Below are 20,091 nucleotides of genomic sequence, written 5' to 3'. Positions count from 1 at the left end.
CCACAAAGGGAATTAAAATAAAGGTGGCTCCCATGTGTTGTTTGCGTCCATAAACCCTGACTTACTGTCAAAACGGTTTTCTACAAAAAGTCGAATGGACGTTTTGTCAGCGTCGATACTTTAACTGGTGCTTTGAATCAAAACGAAATATGAAACACGATTGAAGTCTCCAGATTGGGTTTAAAATGACTCTAAACGTGTTGCTTAAAAATGTCCATTGATGTGTCTGAAGACATTTAAACACACACTTTGATTGCTGCTACAGCGAATGCTCCAGGATGTTTTATGATTGTAAAGTGGCAGCTTTGATACTTCGGTAAAATACATGCAAAACATATTCCTACAGAGGAGACATTTCATTTGTCATGGGTTTTAAACTTCAAAAGGATTATTATAGCACATCACTCCGGGGTTTTCATGCACAATTGATGATTTCCCCATTTTGCTTTGTGTCGGTGATCGTTTGCCTGCAGGTGTCATCGCCTCTAAATTTAGCCTTTTTCAAATATCATTAAATGTAAGATGAACATATATATTACTATCATGAAGTTAAAACCTTTTTAAGGAATCAACTATTACTATTTTTATAATATTTTCTGACCTTCAATTCAGTGAAAAGATGAAATTGAGCAAACTTAAAGTTGGTAACAACACAGTCGCTGTGCAAGCTTTACACGGATGCATGTCACTGCAGCAGATTTGGACTTACAGCAGAGTCCCTACGCTACTCCTCTCCTCGCGCCTGCTCTTCTTCCCATTGGTGGAGTCACACACAAGATATTAAACTGGGTCAATGAGATTCCCGTTGCACTCTTCCAACAGGGAACCACAGCGGAGGAGAGCAGAAGACATGAAGGAGAAGCAGAGATGAGAAGAGGAGAATCTTCTTCTGCGGAGAAATGCTCCGACATGAAACAAGTGATGTCTGCGGTGACGCTCACGTTCCCCTCTCGTACCTTTGTAGTAGTGACGGGAAACACAGCAGCAAAACACTCCAGGTTGGAGCAGCTCTTGGAGATGCCCTCGATTCCTATTTTTTACACGCATGAAAAAATGCAAATGCTGCCAATACTCGTATACGAGAACCCTTCCGGACGACGCCGGGCTGGTTGTTTCTAACGAGCTGCTACGTGTCACTTTATATATATTATATATATACATATATGAGAATGGTATCAATTAAAGCTGCAAGTTAAAATGTCAAACGAGTTCCCTGGATCCTGCTTCAACCGCAATCATCAATTCTTAATATTTAAAAAAGGTTATCGGGGCTCAAAGTGGTGTCTTGGAATTGCTCATTTAGTCGGATCGACCCAAAGATATTCAATTTACAAAGATACGTGACAAAGAAAAGCAAAACAATCCAGAAAATATTCAGATTACTTTCGATTGAGTAATCGATTAATCAGCTGTTTTCAGCTCTATTTTGTTTAGATATTTTTTTATATCAAGCGTTTGTGTTTCGGACTGTTGTTGGACAAAACACACAATAATAATAAGAATAAGAATAAGAATAATAATAATAATAATAAGAAGAAGAAGAAGAAGAATAATAATAAGAATAATAATAATTGGGGTCTGAGAAATTGTGTTTTTCAATATTTTCCGAGTTATTAAAATAAATCTGAGATATTGCAGTTTCTATTGAAACTTTCTAACCAAACAAAGAGTCCCTATGAAAGCTATCTGCGTGGCTAGGTACCACTTATATCTTTTGTAATTTGGGTCCCTTTGAATAAAATGATTTGCTAAATGAGGTTACTCCATATGTAGTAATGAAATTGCAGCTGCTTCAAAGAAAAGCATAATCTGATCTAGCACAATGAAACGCCTCCACGGCGGGAGGGCGCCTACAAAATGTGTCATGAAATGTGTCAACTTTGTCTTTTAGTGCACGCATGAGATCTGATGTGAAGTCTTCTGTGTGTCCACAAACGCAGCACAAAGCATTATCATCTTTGCTGTAATGAACGATGAACTTATCACAGGGAACAGAGAGCACCTGATAAATCACCTGACGCTTGTGGTTACGCATGTTGACATTTCATTAGTTTCATTTCCTTACGCGTATCAGAGGGCATTTCTTCAAATGTCAGAGGAATTAAAAAATACTCTCGGCCAATCGCTGTTCGCCTTCGCACTGACCTCTTTGCTCCTCGGGCCGATACTGTAACAGCAACAAGCAGCCCTCCTGAACGGTTTAATATCAGGTGTGTAAGCGGTGGAGCTGTGGTCGAGTCGCACACAGACATCTGATGACAACCGTTCTCTGCCTCTTTGTCTCTCGATCTCGCCCCTCCCATCATAGTGTACTGAAACACGCCAGGCTGTTTTATAACAGAGCTTCTCTTTGGATTAATCCGTGCAGAGGTGCCAGAGTCACAGCGTGTAGCCTCTGATAGCAGAGGACGGGCACAGGGACAGGCAGGAGACGTCAAAAAAAAAGTTTAAAGAGGAAAGGTCAAAGCATTGTAACGCGTGTTACCGCTTTACTTAAGTGGTAAAAGAACTGCAAACAAAAAGGTATTTAAACAAGCTAGATGGAAGAAGACACAGAAGCCTCTGGTGGAACTGAGGGAGGAAGGTTTTTATGCTTTTCACCGCATTACATTACACCTGGGTCACAATTTACAAGTTGTAATTAAAGCAGAAAGGGAAAGGAACAATCTTTTCGTCCAGTCGAACCTCGTTCTTATCAGTAAAACGTGCTCCTCCCCTCTCCTCTGAGGGTTATCTCTGTCTCTGAGCAACTGCAAGAGCAGAGGGCAGATTCTTCAGTTACATGCATCCCTAAATAAATGTTTTTACTCTTATCATCCCCTGCTATCAACAATACAAAGAATAAACGGGTCACCCACTGTGCAGTACGGATTTCACTGGAATTAAAGACGTTCAAAATGAGCGCATGTTGATTAAACCACAGGAAACTGTGTATTGTAATGCTAAGATGAAACTATTGGGAAGCTGCATGGTAAACGCATGCCTCTGGTAAGGAAGGAGGGGAAGAGACGTGATATCCAAGTGCAGATTGAGAGACGGCTTGTGTTTTTCTGGGACAAACCTCGGGGGAACATAAAACCTGCAATCATTTGGAGCATCCGCTGTCTCAGCCTCTCTTTCACTCCCTCGCCTGTTTCTCTGTGTCATTCTGTGGTTCTTTGTATCGCAATACTGCTCAGAATGAATATAAGAAGCTCCTCATGTGGCGCGTCCGCTCGCTGCAGCCTTACTGTTCACTCATCGTTTTCTTCGGAAAGGTTACCCGTGTCAAGTGACGACAACACAAACTGGAGCTCGCGTTTGCTGCATTAGCACATCCGGACTAGACATGGATTTCCTGTCTTCATCCGAGAACAAGCAGCTCAGTCGGAGGCCGATAAGTTACCTTTGAGAACAACGATGTTGCAAACACAGGTCATAAACGGCTTCTGAATATAGATGTTCAACCAGCGGAGGACCTATTAGGAGAAGCATGGACCAGAGGCCACATGTTGTGACTGTGACACAAGAGGGGAATGAAACCAGCAGCGTGTGTGACGACATAAAAAAAACAAAGTGTCAGTCTAGTTGCCAAACGAAAAGCCCCGTCTCTATACCGACTGGTCTGGTATTAGCCTACTTTCTCTTCGCTGGCAGACGGCATGTTACCTGCTGATGTCAAAATCGATTTGGTTTAAGCAGCTGACGGCTGGCAGCGCTGAGAATAGCCTCCGCTCATCTTATTACCTGCAAGAAGACCTGCCTTCAAATACTCCACTGAGCAACACGCTTTACAGCTGCACGGTTATAAATACCGTCAGTACGTCACAGTACAGAAAATTTAATTAGTCTGAAATGTAAAAATAATGTGGATTGGAAGTTTTTTGCCGAACATTAATAGTAACAGTGAAAGTGATAGTACCTGATGACTTTCTTTTAATGTGTAATTACTTCTATGTATCTGTTTTTCTTAATGTAATTTCAAGTGTTAAATGTACCTTTCAAAAGCGCTTGACAAACAAGGCTAAAACACGGGGCACTTCCTGTTAACATTAACCCAAAGCACCATGGGAGATGTAGTCCCAAAACTCAAAAGTGACAAAATACATGACATTTTATAACTTATCAGTAAATGTTTGATGTTACTAAGGTTCACAATGTTTTTTTATATTCTTAGAAACGCTGATTCTCGTCTATCCACAGATTAATTTTGCTGTGTACAGCCCCAAAACAATATAGTGTCCTGAAAAATGTATTGTATCATTATGACACATGAAACATGTTCATATTGTACGGCATTAAAAATAACATGCATCATTGCACAAAGCAGTGGTTTTGAAAGGGAGCATTTAAGTGATTGATGAAATGAATTCACTGCAGTGACCCTGCTGATCAGGCCGATGATGGCCACTAATCTCCTTGTTTATATGCAGCTAGTTGAGAGAACACAACAATAGCAGGTCATGCTAGTCTGTGCAAACAGCAAAGTCGGCAACATCGTTTTGTTGTTGTTGTTGTTGTTTTTTTATCACACGCACCGTTCATTCACCACATGGACCAAACATGTTCTCTACTGAGATAAAACCACAGCCTTGTGTGCATGATAGAATCTTTCTCCCCCAATCCTGCAACAGCCTTGTATGAAGAGGCATCTCCATCCTTCATCCTCTCACCTCTTTGGTCCTCTCCAGCTCGTTGTGCAGCGCCTGTTTGGAGATCTCCACCTCGATGATGTTTTGTCTGAGCAGCTCGTTCTCGTCCTCAGCTCTGCTGCGCTTGTCCTCCACGCTCTCCAGCTCGTTGTGCAGACGCACCGACACATCTTTGGCCACCTGAGATCCGGGGATTGGACAAACAGATAATACAGAATGGATGTATAAATATTTTATGATATGTGCCTTTAACACACACACAATTGTCAATAACTGTACATTTGATATATTTTTGGACTGTTGATGAGGCTAAACAAGCAACTTGGGACTTGTAATAGACACGTTTCTCTATTTGTGACATTTTATAGATTAAAAGATCAATTTGATTCATGGAAAAAGAAAATAATCATTAGTTGCAGCCTTAAAACAGTCGGATTGAAAAAAGTATCTCAGTAATCAATTCTTCCCATGGAGCCATACTGCTTCCCTTAGTTAGCCCAACACTGAGAAGGAGCTGTTTCAAAGCTTTACAAGGATGAAATGTTACAATTCTGCAGGAATAATTATAACATTCTGGCATTAAAAGTGTATAATCTACAACAGGGAATAAAAGCGCAGTAAGCAGTTGGGAGCGGTGACTGATCAAACCCTTATACACAAACACACACACACACACACACACACACACACACACACAGACATTGACTCTCACAGACCTTCAGGTCCTGCTCCAGACTGCGGAGTAGCTCTCCGTCCACGTGGCCGGTCTGAGCGACCCGCAGGCTCTTCTGCTCGGCCTTTCGCAGCCGGTATTGCAGGATGCGGCAGTTCTTGTTGGAGCGATCCAGATCCCTCCGCAGCTCCTGCAGCTGGTAGACCTCCTCCTCCAGGTAGCTGTCTCGCACCTCCTCCATCTCCGCCCGCAGCTCGTCCACTTCATCCTGAGAGACACAGAGCTGAGACTTTAACGCCACCTCCACACTACCATAAGAATATGTTGTCTGTGTGTAAAGGTCAAATATAAATATATACCTTTAAATGTTATTAGTGTGAATGAAGTAATGTCATGGAAATCAGAGGTGTTGGTTAAGAGGAGGAAAGTCTGACATGAGCGTGACGCTAGACAGAAACTCAATTATTGTAATTATTGTTGTTCATCTTTTGGAACAACAGATATTGATATGTATCAGAAACAACAATATAATGTATTTCTTTAGCCTCCAGTAGTGACTTTCTGACATTAATCAACTTTAAACAGTGAAAAGGGGGATGGTGGCCTAGTGGTCTGGTGGTATGCCTTCCAAACCAGAAGGTTGTGGGTTCAATACCAGGGCTGCCACCATTGTTCTTAACCCTGAGTTGCTCCAGGGGAGTCACTGTAAGTTGCTCTGGATAAGAGGGTCTGCTAAATGACCTGTAACGTAAGAAGAAAATGAAGTTTCCTCTCTTACAAGTGACATGATTTACACACTTTCAATAACCTCAACGTGACAAGCATAAATCTCTTACAGAGGAGATGCAATCTAATATAACCTTTGTAGATTATACTTTCATACGATTACATACGAGTTCCAGTAATATAAGTACTCTTAGTGCCGATGATGTAACGTCACTAGTTGGCCTTAAGCGTCTTATCTCTTGGATTGGATGTATTCACATTTCCCCATCTCCTGTCAACTTAAAACAATCCTTGACGGAGGTAAAAATAAAAAGATTTATTTGTAGTACGACGATAGTTTGCTCGTTAACCTCGAGGGTATGAGACCGTTTGCTCAGTAGATTTCCCCCGGGATGGATATTCAAAGGATTTGACTGGCACCTGATGAAAACACAATTGTATCCTGAAGGGGGGGGGAAGAGAGTGTCAATTAATGAAAACTAAATCTATCCTCATTTGGAAAAGCACCGAGCCCATTGTTATGTGAGGAGGACCCTGGAGGAAGGAGCTAATGTCCTCGGCCCAATCGATGGTCAGGTTAAAAGCAGAGGCAGCGCTGCATCCTGGGAGCAGGTGTCTGTAGAGGTCTCTGATGTTTACAGGGAGTGTGTGTACCGAGTCATCACCGGCACGTAGTCATTTCTTTGAGGTGTAATCAATCATTTTCTGGATTAATTAATGAATATTTCACTCTGGGAAATGTCAAACAAAAAAGTGAAAAGAAATCATCACAATGTCTCTCGACGTCTTCGACCAACAGGACAAAGCTCAAAGATAAGCAGTTTGCTTTGAAGTGTGACAAAGAAAAGCAGCAAATCTTCACATTTGAGAAGCTCGACTCAGAATGTTCAGTAAGTTTTCATGCAAAGAAATTATCGATTACTGTATATATATGTAAATCCATGTTATATTTATATATATATATATATATATATATATATATTTATTTATATATATATATATTTATATATATTTTTTTTATATATATATTTTTTTTAATATATATATATTTATTTAGAAATATATTTATATATTTTTATATATATATATATATATATATATATATACATATATTTATTTATGTATTTATATATATTTATTTATTTATTTATATATATTTATATTCAATTTACAATTAAATGAAATAGAGAAAAGCAGCAAATCTTTACATTTGAGAAGCAAATATTTTGCTTTATGTTTGAACAATGACTCAAATCGATTAATTGATGACCAGAATAGTTGATGCTTAATCCTTAACTCCTCGATTACTCGACTCGTCATTTCAGCCCCCAAAAAATCTGTTTCTATATGCAGACACAATAACACAGTTTAAAATCCCCTTCATGAGGAGTCAAAATAAAATAAATGTGATAAACATGTTTTTCCAGGAGCAGTGGTGGGGACTCCCAGACATTTTGGGCGCTGGGGGGGGGGGGATGGGGAGGTAGAAGAGTTCACCTCAGAGAGTCCCAGCTGGCAGACTGACAGACAGGCAGGAGGGTGTCTGAACCCAACACACATGGGACATCTGACTGTTATCAAGTCCTGTGGGATAAAGCCATTACAGCCAGAGCCAGTAAAGCTGATTAACTCTCTTGTGTTTCCACCGAGCCAGAGAGAGAGAGAGAGAGAGAGAGAGAGAGAGAGAGAGAGAGAGAGAGACAGAGAGAGAGAGAGAGACGAGAGAGAGAGAGAGTAGAGAGAGAGAGAGAGAGAGACAGAAGAGAGAGAGAGAGAGAGAGATAGAGAGAGAGAGGAGACTAGAGAGAGACATTCTCTCCTCTCTCTCTAGGCGATCTCTCTCTCTCTCCCCCTCTATCTCTAAAGAGGACAATCTAGGAGAGAGAGAGAGAGAGAGAGAGAGAGAGACAGACATGCGTGATCAAGTTTGAAATAATTCTCAGAGATGCAAATAAACCTGCCTCCCGTCTAGAAAAACAAACACAAACTGGAAGATTGTTTGCCGCATTATCTGTTTGCCTCCCCTCCCCAACTTATGGGGATAGCCTACTTAAAGAAAGGGGGATGGGGAATGGGGGGTGGGGGGTATCTTCATGCGATATGTAAAATATAACGATGAAGCACACTGATTAAAACGACTGTGAGTACAATCTGTTCACATCACAACAAGAGATGTACTCTCTGTGTCCCAGATGCAACATGAGGAGGGGGGGGGGGGTGTTGAGTCTTTCTGTCAAAATAGACTTTGGTGACTTGACAGCAACAACACCAAATTTTAAAAAGAAAGTCTAAGGACATGCCAGGGTGAAGCCATTTTCAATAAAACTCCCATCAATAAAAGGTCAAACCGACAGGGAAGCCCGGGAAGGGTAAAAAGACGACATGATGGATGGAGAGTGGACACAGAGACATCATGGGGCTGACAGCTGGGCGTGAAAGGAAATGCATTTAGATGTTACTAATTTATACATTTAGAATATGTGAGCAGGTGAAAGTTGCTCAAGGACACTTTTAAAAACAGGTGATGGTGGGGATTGAACCCGCGTAAATGGAAGAGTTTTGAGTCCTCTTTAGGAAACAGCTGCTTATAGACTAGAGATTACATTTTTGAAATAAAGTGTCTTATTTAATGTACATTTTGAATTGTGTGTTTATATAAAAACACATGCAATAAAGCAGCCGTGTAGCCATGGCTGCCTGTACCGTGTAACTTGTTGAGATAACGTCGCCATACCTTGAGGTAGTCGTTTTCAGATCGCAAGTCTTCCACCTCCCGCAGCAGGTCCTCGTCAGGTACATCCTTGGTGCCTGGCAGTCTGAATGGTGCACCTGATGAGGGTTTCTCCTGCTTTACTTTCTCTCCGTGCTCCCCCGGAGCGGGCTGAGCCTGAGACATGCTTCCCTTGGCGGCGGAAGCCTCGGTTGTGCGCAGCGGAGCAGCAGCAGCAGCAGCTCCGCTCGCTTCTGCCCGCAGCGGATTATCGCCTCCCACCTGATCCCGGTCACTGGAGCCGGTACCGGACTCGGCGTCGCTACTAGCGGCCGGTGCCAGCCTCTGCTCGTCCGACAGCGGCTCGGACGGGCAGTCTGACAGGTCCGAGCTGCTGTCGGTTTGGCTGACCCGGCCCAGAAGCGACCCGGTCGGTACCCGGATCGGGGATCCATGGCTGAGAGGGCCCGGGGACCCCGGGGCTAGTTTCCCCTTCTTGCCTTTGGCGAAGATTGGACTGCTGGTGCTGTCCGGTTTGATGCTGGGGGCTTTGGGCTCGGCTGCTGCATGCTGGGGCACCTTTGTCGGCTTTTTCGTGACAGGAGACTTGGCGTTACTTTTTGCCGTGGCCGGTTTCTCTTTCGTCCCGGTTGGGTTGCGTCTGGAGCTCCGGTTCGGATGAGCCAAGGGCACCGACTGCTTGCTGAGTTTGGGGGATTTTGGTACGATGGCAGGTGGTTTAGTGGAGCGAGAGTGCACATCCTTGAGGAAAGGTCTGGCCGGGGAAGGCGCTCGGTTCGGTCTCTTCTTCTCCAACTGGTGGTTCTGCGGTTTGGTGTCGCTGCCAGAGCCATTGGAGCTCTCCATTATACACCGACACCGGCAGCAGGACGGCAATGAAGGAAACAATCAATCCACAGCACCGCAGAAAATCTGTGACATGCGACAGCAGAAAAACAGCCAGGTTGCTCTACCTTCTTCCTTGTCGGGCTGGGGATGCGCATCCTGCGCTGTGCTTCATGTTTTACTACATCTCGTTTACATTCACCAGGTTGTCATTGTAGTCCCCTCTGCCTGTAGCCCCCTCTGCCTGTAGCCCCCTTGGAGGAAACGCTGCAAAAAAAAACGGTATTACTGGGACGGATGGGATGACAGACAGGTTGCATCTGCAGACTCATAAGGCTCAAGTTAGAAAGAAAAGAGTCCGTCGGAGTCACATCAGCCTTCTTCTTCTTCTGCAGATCGGGTCTCCATCCCCCTGTTACACCGGGCCGTGTGTGTTGGGCCCCCCATCTCTTGTACCCCTTCCCACTCCTTCCTATCTTATATGTAAGATCTGCAATCGCTGCGGTGAGGCTCGACGCCCGTGATTTTCTGCGGGGCGCATGCGCTGCTACCCAAGCACACCCCTTGTTTTCTCTGGGACCAGGCGGGACCAGGTCTGACACGCTTTGGTGCGCATGCCCTAATGACACACACTCTCTTGGCTATTATTGAACACCTTCACGTGAGGCGCAAAGATGGATTAAGGACTTACCATACTGACCTCTTCCTTCTTCCTGTACTCAATGCCTCTAAATCACATCATCGAATCAATGACTTTATCCATAAAACCCCAAATCTAATATATCTAATCTTTATTATGACGTAAAGTATCACTTCCACAGTATCTTGAACCTCTGAAGTGTAAGAAATGCTATAACAATTTATCATTTCAGTGTTCCTGGACCCCCGAGACGCCACACATGCTACTTTAAAGAGACGCACAGTCACAGAAAATCAAGACCATAATCTGGTAATAAATATAGATATCTTTAATTGCATTTCATTAGTTCAAGAATGCCACAAGTTATAAATACGATAAATCCGCTTTAAACATGCCAAAACTTTTCAAAGACTTATAACAGGTTTAATACAAAGTACAGTCTTCCATCTTAAAAAGGAAACACGTTTCAAATAAAAGCATTTCTTAAAATGTATATTGAAAACACTGAGTAGTATAAGGCTTGGCTATTAAAACGAAGACCACAGGGTTAGTGCCAAATGCTAAAAGTCAGGGAGGACAAATGGTTTCATTCCACAAAACAACAACAACAGTGACAGATCATATGTTTGCTGGCTGATAATCGTATTACAAGGTGTGCATGGATGTCAGTGTTTGTTTTGGTATGAAACTATTCATTTGTTAGAATACACGATGTGCCAGTTTAAGTCCACAGAAGCTTGACTTTAACATCAAACCTAAACACAAAATCAAATGAACCAATGAGTCCGTTTAAATCAGGTCCTTTGAATGGACTCGTCCTTCCTCACCCTCACACACTCGGGGTCTCACTTCAACATGTAAAAAACAAAAACAGAAACACTCAGTGCTACAATATTGCATTAATAAAAAAAAAAAAAAAAAAAGACGGAAGAATTAAATGTCTATTTATATCTATGAACACAGGAGGGCTTAACATGCATAGCCTAGAATTTTTTGAGAATGTACAAGTAATGGGATACACCCATACTGGTCTGAAACAAACGGCCAAATCATAAATTAAAAAAAAAACGGCTGACCTCTTCTTAAAAACACAAAGACACGCTTCAAGCAGGATTTTATATGAAGATGTTTCTTTATCAATTTGTTATGAAACTCAAAATCACATCTGCGATAAAAGCCATGTCAAAATGAGCAGATATGAGCCGATCGAAGTTTCCTGAGTCCTTCAAATACTGCACAAACCCTCCTTTTTCACCCCGTTCTTCTCACAACTGCATCTGCATTCAGAGGATAAAATAAAACACCGTGCAATATTAGTAACAAAACAAAGTCTAAAACCGTGTGTCTACCAGCAACTTCATTTCTCTACTTCCTCTAAAAAGCCAGTAAAACGCATGAAGGAACACTGTGAAAACACCAATCCCTCAAAGACTACATTACCCATCTCTCCTTGCATCTCCATCCCACAGGGTGTGGAGGAGTTCAGATCAGCGCCGCCACTACCGAGGCAGCGTCGATCTTTACTAAACTAAAAGTTGTGCACTTTCTTTTGTGAGCTTAACTAGCTAAGATGGATTGTAGTGCAAAACATCACAATTTATACACATGTGAAATGAGCCGTTCCAGCCCCTTTAACACTTTAAGGCAAAAGGAATACAAACTGATATGATCCACCACCACACAAACCACCTACTGCTGGCCACAAAAATCTGCACCTTGTCCAGTCATTACAGCAACACGCATTATTTACATCATGTGCTTTTGTTTACCTCAAGTCAACTCGTCACTTGGTAATAATACCTATTAATAATATAAAACTACTGTACCTAACCCCAGAATTTAAACTAAACAGTAGAGACGTAAGATATTATTATCCCTTATCTGTAAGATAGATGATGCAGAGATACCAGACCGTCGGGGCAATGTCAAACTTAATGTACAGTATGAGTGATGAGTATTCTTTAGAAGAAAACAGGAAGCTGTAACCTCGATAATCACCCTCCTTGTAAAATGTGCAACTGCTACCAGAGGGCTCTCTACCTCGAAGGAACCTGCGGGTCACAGCTAGCCTAACGGTCCGAGGAATGAGGTAGTCTGGGCCAAGTGTAGACAGAAGGGGTGGTAGGAAGTGGGCGATGCACCAGGCCTAAGTGCTACTGTAGTTCATGTCATAGTGTACAAAACAGGAGAAGAAACAGGGGAATATACTAGTGGTTGTTGAGAGTCCATGCATCTTACAACAGCAGTCAATAACTCCTAACTGCTGCTGTCTGCTGCCCCCTGGAGGCCAGATTGGTACTCTGCATGTATATGTGGGTATGTGGGTATGTGGGTGTGGGTGTGTGTGTGTGTGTGTGTGTGTGTGCACGTGTGTGTGTGTACGTGTGTGCAAGATGGGGGACCACTCTGACTCTCAACAACAGCGCAAGCGCGGAGTTGACAACTCCGGAGGCACTTCCGGTTCAGGCTGCAGAGACAGGACGCTGTTGGAAAGCTCATTGTTGGGAACTTCCAGAGGCATCTGTTGTATCAGGAAGAAGAGGACAAGCCAGGAGACACAGGGTTAATGCATGGAATATTTAGGCAGTGCGCTTAAACTGACATCCAAAGCGTCTTATTGAGTGCAACGGCTGAATAAACCTCAATTTGTAGAAATGAGAGATGAGAAGGAATTAAGCTTTAAGGAGCAAGAGGATCACAGCCTCTCAATACTATTCCTGTGACTGCATGAGGTTTATGAAACAGGGAGACATATTCTAAAAAGACATTGTATGGAAGCTTTTTAAAAAGGGTTTTTAACAAAGTTATTAAGTTGTGCAGATCAAGAGCTTTTCAACTATAAATGTCACACTCTTTAATATTCAAATCTTAGGAATATTTACAATGTTCATGTTTTGCTTTTCCGTTAAAAACTAATTCATTGTTGTCAGATCTTTGGTCAACCTCTCCTGATAACACACGGACCTTGCTAAGGATGTCATCCACAAGCTTCAGGAAGATCTCGTCCACATTGAAGTTATCCTTGGCACTAGCTTCGCAGAAGCGCATTCCACTTATTCGAGAGGAAAACTGCAACACAAGTAGAATAAAATCAGCTCAACGTCAGCAAAGAACCACAGAATCATTGCACAAGAGCAGACATTAGGCTGAACAACACAACTGGAAAACTAGATTTAATAGAATTATTTGATAAGCTTGCTACACATAACGTCCATTTCTGGGGGAGGGCATCAGTGCGTCTTTGAATTCATCCATTCTGCAGGATTTAGCTTTTTTTATTTCCCTGCAATTGTTTGTGACATGTTCTGCTCATAATTCATATTACATCCAAGGCCTTTTGTTTTTACTGCATCCTCCTTTAGCTAATTGGATCAGAAGATGTGGTTTTGTCATATGATGGTGAATGGGAGCATTTGTTTGCTGAACCCACCCTCTCCCCCTGCTGTCTGGAGATGATACGATCAGTCTCACAGTCCAGCTTGTTCCCGACCAGGAGGAGCTCTGCTTCCTCTGAGGCGTACTGACACGAAACACAAAGCAGAGAGGAGACACGTCAGGACATCGTCAGCCTCACATTTCTGAAAAAGTCAAACCAGATTACTGCAATGAAATGTGTTTCAGCACCACTGTCACCGTGAAAACCAGGCTCTACACTGCTGCAGTCAAACACAGAGATCACAAAACTGCCAACTTGAGGATGTTATTGTACAACAGTTTTATGCATTGTGATGTGGCAACATAAGTTGGAACATAAGCTTCAGTGAAATGATCCATTTCTGCAGGATGCTAAAGTGGGACTTGCAATGAATATTAACATAAACATAAAAATGGCTACAGGTCAGGAGTCATCACATGCACCTCCCCTTTCTAAATGAATGGATTTAATATCAGCTCATTGTAGATGTAAAGGTCAGCTGATAAATAACAAAGACACTGGAGAACAGAAATCACAAAGAAATTAAAGTATCACCTTTTTTATAGTGCGTCCACCACAAAGTCATGAACCTTCAGTGTGCTTCCCACTTTCTTACTCACCATTGTTAGAAACATTTAAAGGGAAAACTATCAAAACTATGTATTGACGTTATGGATTGTGTGAAGAAAATGTATATTTTTAAACTCTTCCGTAAATCTGAAGATGGCTGATACACGACGGCCGTACGAGGGAAATGTGTGGCGTTGTGTAACACACTTTGTGATATAATGACAGAAGAACACACCTGAAGAGTCTGACAGTTTGTTTACCTTGTCGATCATTTTCATCCATTTTGGCAGGTCTTCAAAAGTCTCCTGCTTCGTGATATCGTACACGAGCACTATTCCCTTGGCGCCTCTGTAGTAGGCTGACGTGATGCTGTTGAACCTCTCCTGGCCGGCAGTGTCCCTGGATGACATGAATTAAAAACCCAATTTAATTAAAAGGTCTGTGCAGTTGGTGCAGCGTCATCAAGACTTCTCTGAAGGCCAAGCAGCTGATTCAATGATTTGATAAAAGGCATTCTTTATTCATTAAAAAAGACTGTGAAGAATAGAGCGATTAAAAAAAGAAAAGATCAAACAGCAGAAGGGGAGGAATCAGTTTGGTGAAATGTCATAAACAATTCAATGTCTAATCAAAAATCAATAATGCTAACAATACATAAATACATTTTTTTGTTTGTTAGTATGTAAATCAATCATTTTAAAATATGAATCTCACTTTGTGCTCATTAAATCTGGTTTCCACATCCTCATCTGTTCACAGCTGATGATCCCATGTAGAGTAAAGACTGTATTGCTAAGCCTGTCACACTTTAGTTTCACCCCCGTATTTAGCATTTATAAACATTGCATAAATGGTTTACAACAAACTATAATGTAAGCACATATATATATATATTATTTATTATTGTATTTGTCAAACATAATAACTCCTCCTGTGAGCACCCTTTAGTGGAGACTCGTCTATGAACAGATAATGAAACTGTTGTATGTATGTCTGCACCATAATAAACACTTAGACATGTCTTTAAATCTGCTTAAAACTACATTTATTAAATGTTTATATACTGCTTATACATGCTAAAAGTGTCACCATTAACTCAAAATAAAATAGTCTTCTCTAAAGCATTAGCTGCCGTTACAGGTTGATCAATAACCAAACTTTGTATGCTCTTCATTTTAACAATGTAAAAAGGTGCAAAGATATTTTTAATGCAAGTGTGGATTCATTTTAGCTTTATGTTATGATTCAGCTGATCATCTGAGTCATTATAGCAGCACCAGAAGCAGATCGAGCTGCACTAACAGAGCAGTGTTACTGTACCTTCAGCCAGCTAGTCTCTCCCTGTTCCCATTGTGAGTCACAGTCAGGCTTATGAGCAGAAGAGCGGACAGAGACACAGCAGCACAATGGCAGGGTTAGGTAAGGCCGGCGTGGCAATGATGAAGCTTGATGTGAGCAGTTCAACGTGACAGACAAGACACATTGAGGATGGCCATCTTGAGCGGACGGCTCGCAGGGTGGAGGAAAGGGGACGTGGTAAAAGGGGAGATGTGATGTGGAGGTGGGAGGGTGGATGGGGGTGTTAGTGAAGAGGACAGATGTGTTAGTGAAATAAGCGATGGAGTTCCCATGTTTTAGCCCAACACTGTTCCACACAATCAATTCAGTCAGTAAAAATATTTCAAAACTGTAATTTGTGGCATTTTAATCCGTTTTTTCAGTATTTGGACAAAAACACTAAAGCTGTGATCCAAGTGCGTACTCGTGCATGCAGTATGCAAACAATTAGGACATACTACTTGAACTTTGCCCCTCTTGCTCATGCAGAACATTGTGGGTCAGGCTTGCACACAGCAAACTGTGACCAGATGCATTAAGACACCCTGGTATTTCTGGCGTATTGCATTTGACATACTATGTAATGGGACTATGGCGCAAGTAAAAAATTATATTTTAAGAGTTTTAGTGATACTTTTGGACGATGACAACCAATTGTGCAGGTGTGTCAGCTTAGTGCAGATAGAAAATACAAAGAACAGATTACTTCTAAACACACGGTTGGCTTTAGTTTACAAAAAATACTAAGTACATATTCTGTGTAAACATACAGTATACACATAGTGATGTTGACCTGCTATTTCCCTTATAACTGCCAGCAAGGAGCTTCATCAGGAGGGCATATCACATACAGAGGTTCACGCTGTCCCAACCAACCAGTAGCAGCTGCTCGTGCAGCGACGAGGACATGATCCCTCACTGGCAACACTCATAGCTTGTTTAAACTTTTAAACATTTAACTGTATTAGAATCAAAGAGCAGTTTAACCTTTAAGGAGGTATCGGGTATTGAATGTGATGAACTGTGTTAAAATATATTTTTTTATTATTAAGTGATTTCACATACGAGTGTAAATCAATTAGAGGGAAATACTAAATGTGAAAGCAACACCAATAGTACCTGTTGTAACCCAGATTAAAGCGATTCATAACTTTAGACAACAACAGGGCGAGTAGGATCATGTGCTGCTCCACATGAAGCTGATTGTTATATTCCCACTGGAGCCACAGGTTTTTAAAATGGGGCTTTGGATGAAGAAATACCTCATGGCATGTTAATGGTTGACAACACGTGCAAATTACATATTTATTTAGGAAATCTTACTTGCACATGCATGACATACTGTGCAAAGCTGAGAGCCACCAGAAAGATACTAGTAGTTTTTGTGAGAGCAGCCGTGATAGGACAGACACAGGAAATGAACCATGCAGAGGAGTAAAGGAAGTGGGGACTTCTGTCTAATTACTCACCATATCTGTAGTCGGATCTTCTTCCCTCTCAGCTCCACTGTCTTGATTTTGAAGTCAACTCCTATGAGGGGAAACAGAAACACACATGTGGACATGTACAAGTATCCAATTCCTGTGCTGCACAAACATTTGTTTACTTCCCTCCTTTGCATTATGTCTGATTAAATACTACGTTTTATTTATTGGTAGTCTGTGATCAAAGGAACACGATATGAGTAGCGAGCTGTATCACAGGAATGACAGGGCACAAAATGGAGCTCTACCACAGCAGCTGCTTGTGTGGGACTATTTTGGGATTGGACACTATGACTGACTGTTGTTTTGGTCACCAGACTGTTTGCCCAATTAAACATATGTAAAGTTTTGTGTATTTTAAACTGGCAGCATCTATAACCATGGCACAACAATTTGTCACAAGGTAGTCTTGTTTTCAAATGTAGGTTTTAAATAACTCAGTTAAAGTGATCATGTGTTTTCATGTAATGTAATGTAGAAATATGAAAAATGGCTGTTCAGAAATAGAGATGTTATTCAATGAAGGCCCTCGATGGGACAAGACTATACCCTCATCTATTTAAATGAATAATAACAGGCTCACCACCAGCAGTAAATTAAGTTAACTAATTACTGGACAGCTGCAAATGCTATCCAAAGTTACAAAGTCTCTCTTACTATGTTAAGCTCTAAAATCCCTGCTAGACATCACCTCAAACAGCCTACAAATGACCACAACCACACACAACACTTTTGCAAGCAAGAAACGTGTGTTTGTCTAATTGCTTCATTGCAACATATGTTTAGCTAAGGACAGGTTTGTTAGCTATAACAGTGTTGTTGTCACCGTTAGCTTAAGTTGGCTAGCTACAGCCAGAAGTGTAACCTCTGTTGAGTTCCATTACAGTCATGTAGGCAGCACTATGTTTGTAACGTCCAGCTCGTGCTAGTTCAAGTATATTTCGTCCAGTAAGTAGACAGCGCCCGGCTAAATGCTGTCAATAAAAAGTTGACAAAAACAATTCTCCTGTCCTCACCTACGGTCGACTTGCAAGCTTCACAGAAAGTGTCGTCGGTAAATCTCTCCATGATGCTGGTTTTACCGACACCACGGGAGCCAATAATGATAATTTGAAGTTTAAAATCAGCGGGTCTGGGAGGCATCTTCCTGCGGCGCGACTGAGCCCCCAGAGCGGGGGACGAGTTCGCGGAGCCCCCGCTGCCACCGGCGGCCCTCCGCGGTATGTCATATCTCGAATCCATCAGTAATTCCACATTTGTAATTGTAGGTAAAGAACAGACAAACGTGCCTATACTGTTATAGAACCGAAACAATCTGCTATTTCCAACTTTCTTTTGTCTCAGTAGAAGTTTGTGAAAGTTTGTCTCTCGCCGACAGTTGTTGTTGTTCAGCCATGAGAGACCGGGGCCGTCATGACGTCATTAACCACATTACAACACACTTCCGGTTCCGTCGCTTGTCCACAATGATCGAATCATTTTGTGGTTTATAGTGTTTTAGTGTAAGACTTCTTAAATGACTGCACATCACTCCAGGAAGTAAGCATCTCTCAATATTTTCACTAATAATAGTTTAATTAGTGGGAAAACATTTGACTTACTTTCAAACAGTGTTGGGGGGTAGTGGGCAACATGTAATTAAACTAGTAGTTTAACTAAATGTTGCATAATATTGATGTTGGTTTAACTACATTCATATTTGCATAGTGATTCAAGTAATTATTATTTTTTTGCTATTTTTTGTTTAGTTAACAACTGAAACTAACTAACCAGCTACAACATTAATGTGATGTACACATGAATGCATCAAAATATAATATATATGATTCTAAAATGTGCCATTCTGAATAATTAATACTTTTATTTTTGGTTTCTTAAGTATATTTTGATGCTAATACTTTTGTACTTCTATTGAATGCAGGAGATTTATTTGTAACAGAGTATTATTACACTGCGGTATTTCTAATTAAGAATAATTCTGCATACTTCTTCCACCATGATCAGAATCTGAATCACCCTTATAGGCCAAGTATGTGTACACACACAAGGAATTTGACAGTTTTTTTGTACATTGCATTGCTCTCAATGTACTCACACAGTAATAGACAGGGGTATTATGTCCACAAGTATGTGGGGAAAAATATGTATAGGCCTTTATAAATACTATGTAAATATATATGAAAGGCATGACCCTCAATAAAATTAATTATAACAAGTCTATATATAAGACAAGTGTTTTGTCAGTTTTAAACTATACAAACAGTGCAAATAAATAAATACTTAATTGATATACTAGTATGACAACATACTGTATATACAGCGTGTAGGGTTCATATTGAAAGTCACAGATATGTAGGTTATATATATATATATATATATATATATATATATATATATATATATATATATATATATATATATATATATATATATGTGTGTGTGTGTGTGTATGTTTTAAAAAAAAATGCTGCATGTAAAAATTTGCTGCTACTTAATTATTGCATTATAATCAATAATGGGAAAAGTGGATGTTTTGGTGTTACAGGGTTATTGACATTGTATGACTGATATGTTTATAGTACATATGTCTGTTTATTCCACATATCCACATATTTCTACATTATTGCAGTATTCAGTATTTAATTCCTTTAATTCTTATTCTATTTTACATGTATGTATTTTACTTCTTCCTGCATTTTATTTGCACTATTATGTGTCTTGCACTATTTATTACATTGTATCTTGTTATGTCCTAAATATGATGTATTGTGGGAGGAACCTGGGATTAAGATTTTCATTGCCAACAACTTTTGACAGAACAGCTTTGAATCTTTGACTGGCCAGCAGCCAGTGGTTTTATTTTTTATATTTCTATATTTTATCTTTTTATTTTTGTAATTTTTTCCCACCTGCAGTTTCAATATATATATTTTTTTCAATATAAAAAACTTAAATTGGGTCAAGTAGCAACATTTTATTTATATAACCAAAAACAAATCACAGAGGTTTCGCTTTTCCTGGCCTACTTTGTCCTCGGCGGCACCCGTAGCCTGCGACA

General features: G+C 40.9%; 2 protein-coding genes across 5 annotated transcripts in view; both read right to left on the bottom strand.

The window, feature by feature from the left end:
* The window catches only part of mtcl1 (microtubule crosslinking factor 1), a 56,806-nt gene extending 46,773 nt beyond the window's left edge, over nt 1-10,033 (bottom strand). For all 4 annotated transcript variants that reach the window (XR_003833860.1, XM_029453224.1, XM_029453225.1 and 1 more), the window contains exons 1-3: nt 8,765-10,033; nt 5,348-5,572; nt 4,653-4,811 (exon numbers count right to left, since the gene is read on the bottom strand). Coding sequence is in view for 3 of the 4 variants with exons in the window: in XM_029453224.1 (XP_029309084.1) it covers nt 4,653-4,811; nt 5,348-5,572; nt 8,765-9,607 (1,227 nt within the window). In the remaining variant the exon portion in view is untranslated. The remainder of the gene's footprint in view (nt 1-4,652; nt 4,812-5,347; nt 5,573-8,764) is intronic.
* A 498-nt stretch (nt 10,034-10,531) lies between these two features.
* rab12 (RAB12, member RAS oncogene family) lies at nt 10,532-18,454 on the bottom strand. The gene is made up of 6 exons (XM_029454036.1): nt 18,050-18,454; nt 17,019-17,079; nt 14,472-14,610; nt 13,657-13,746; nt 13,191-13,295; nt 10,532-12,747 (listed from the first exon to the last, which is right to left on the bottom strand). Exons 1-6 carry the CDS (start codon nt 18,273-18,275, stop codon nt 12,640-12,642), a joined length of 729 nt encoding a protein of 242 aa, XP_029309896.1. The 5' UTR covers nt 18,276-18,454; the 3' UTR covers nt 10,532-12,639.
* Nucleotides 18,455-20,091: the final 1,637 nt, after the last annotated feature.

The sequence above is a fragment of the Cottoperca gobio genome, chromosome 17 (assembly GCF_900634415.1).
Source record: "Cottoperca gobio chromosome 17, fCotGob3.1, whole genome shotgun sequence".
Taxonomy (NCBI): Eukaryota; Metazoa; Chordata; class Actinopteri; order Perciformes; family Bovichtidae; genus Cottoperca; species Cottoperca gobio.
The sequence above is the reverse complement of the archived record's forward strand: the minus strand, read 5'-3'. Positions and strand labels throughout refer to the sequence as shown.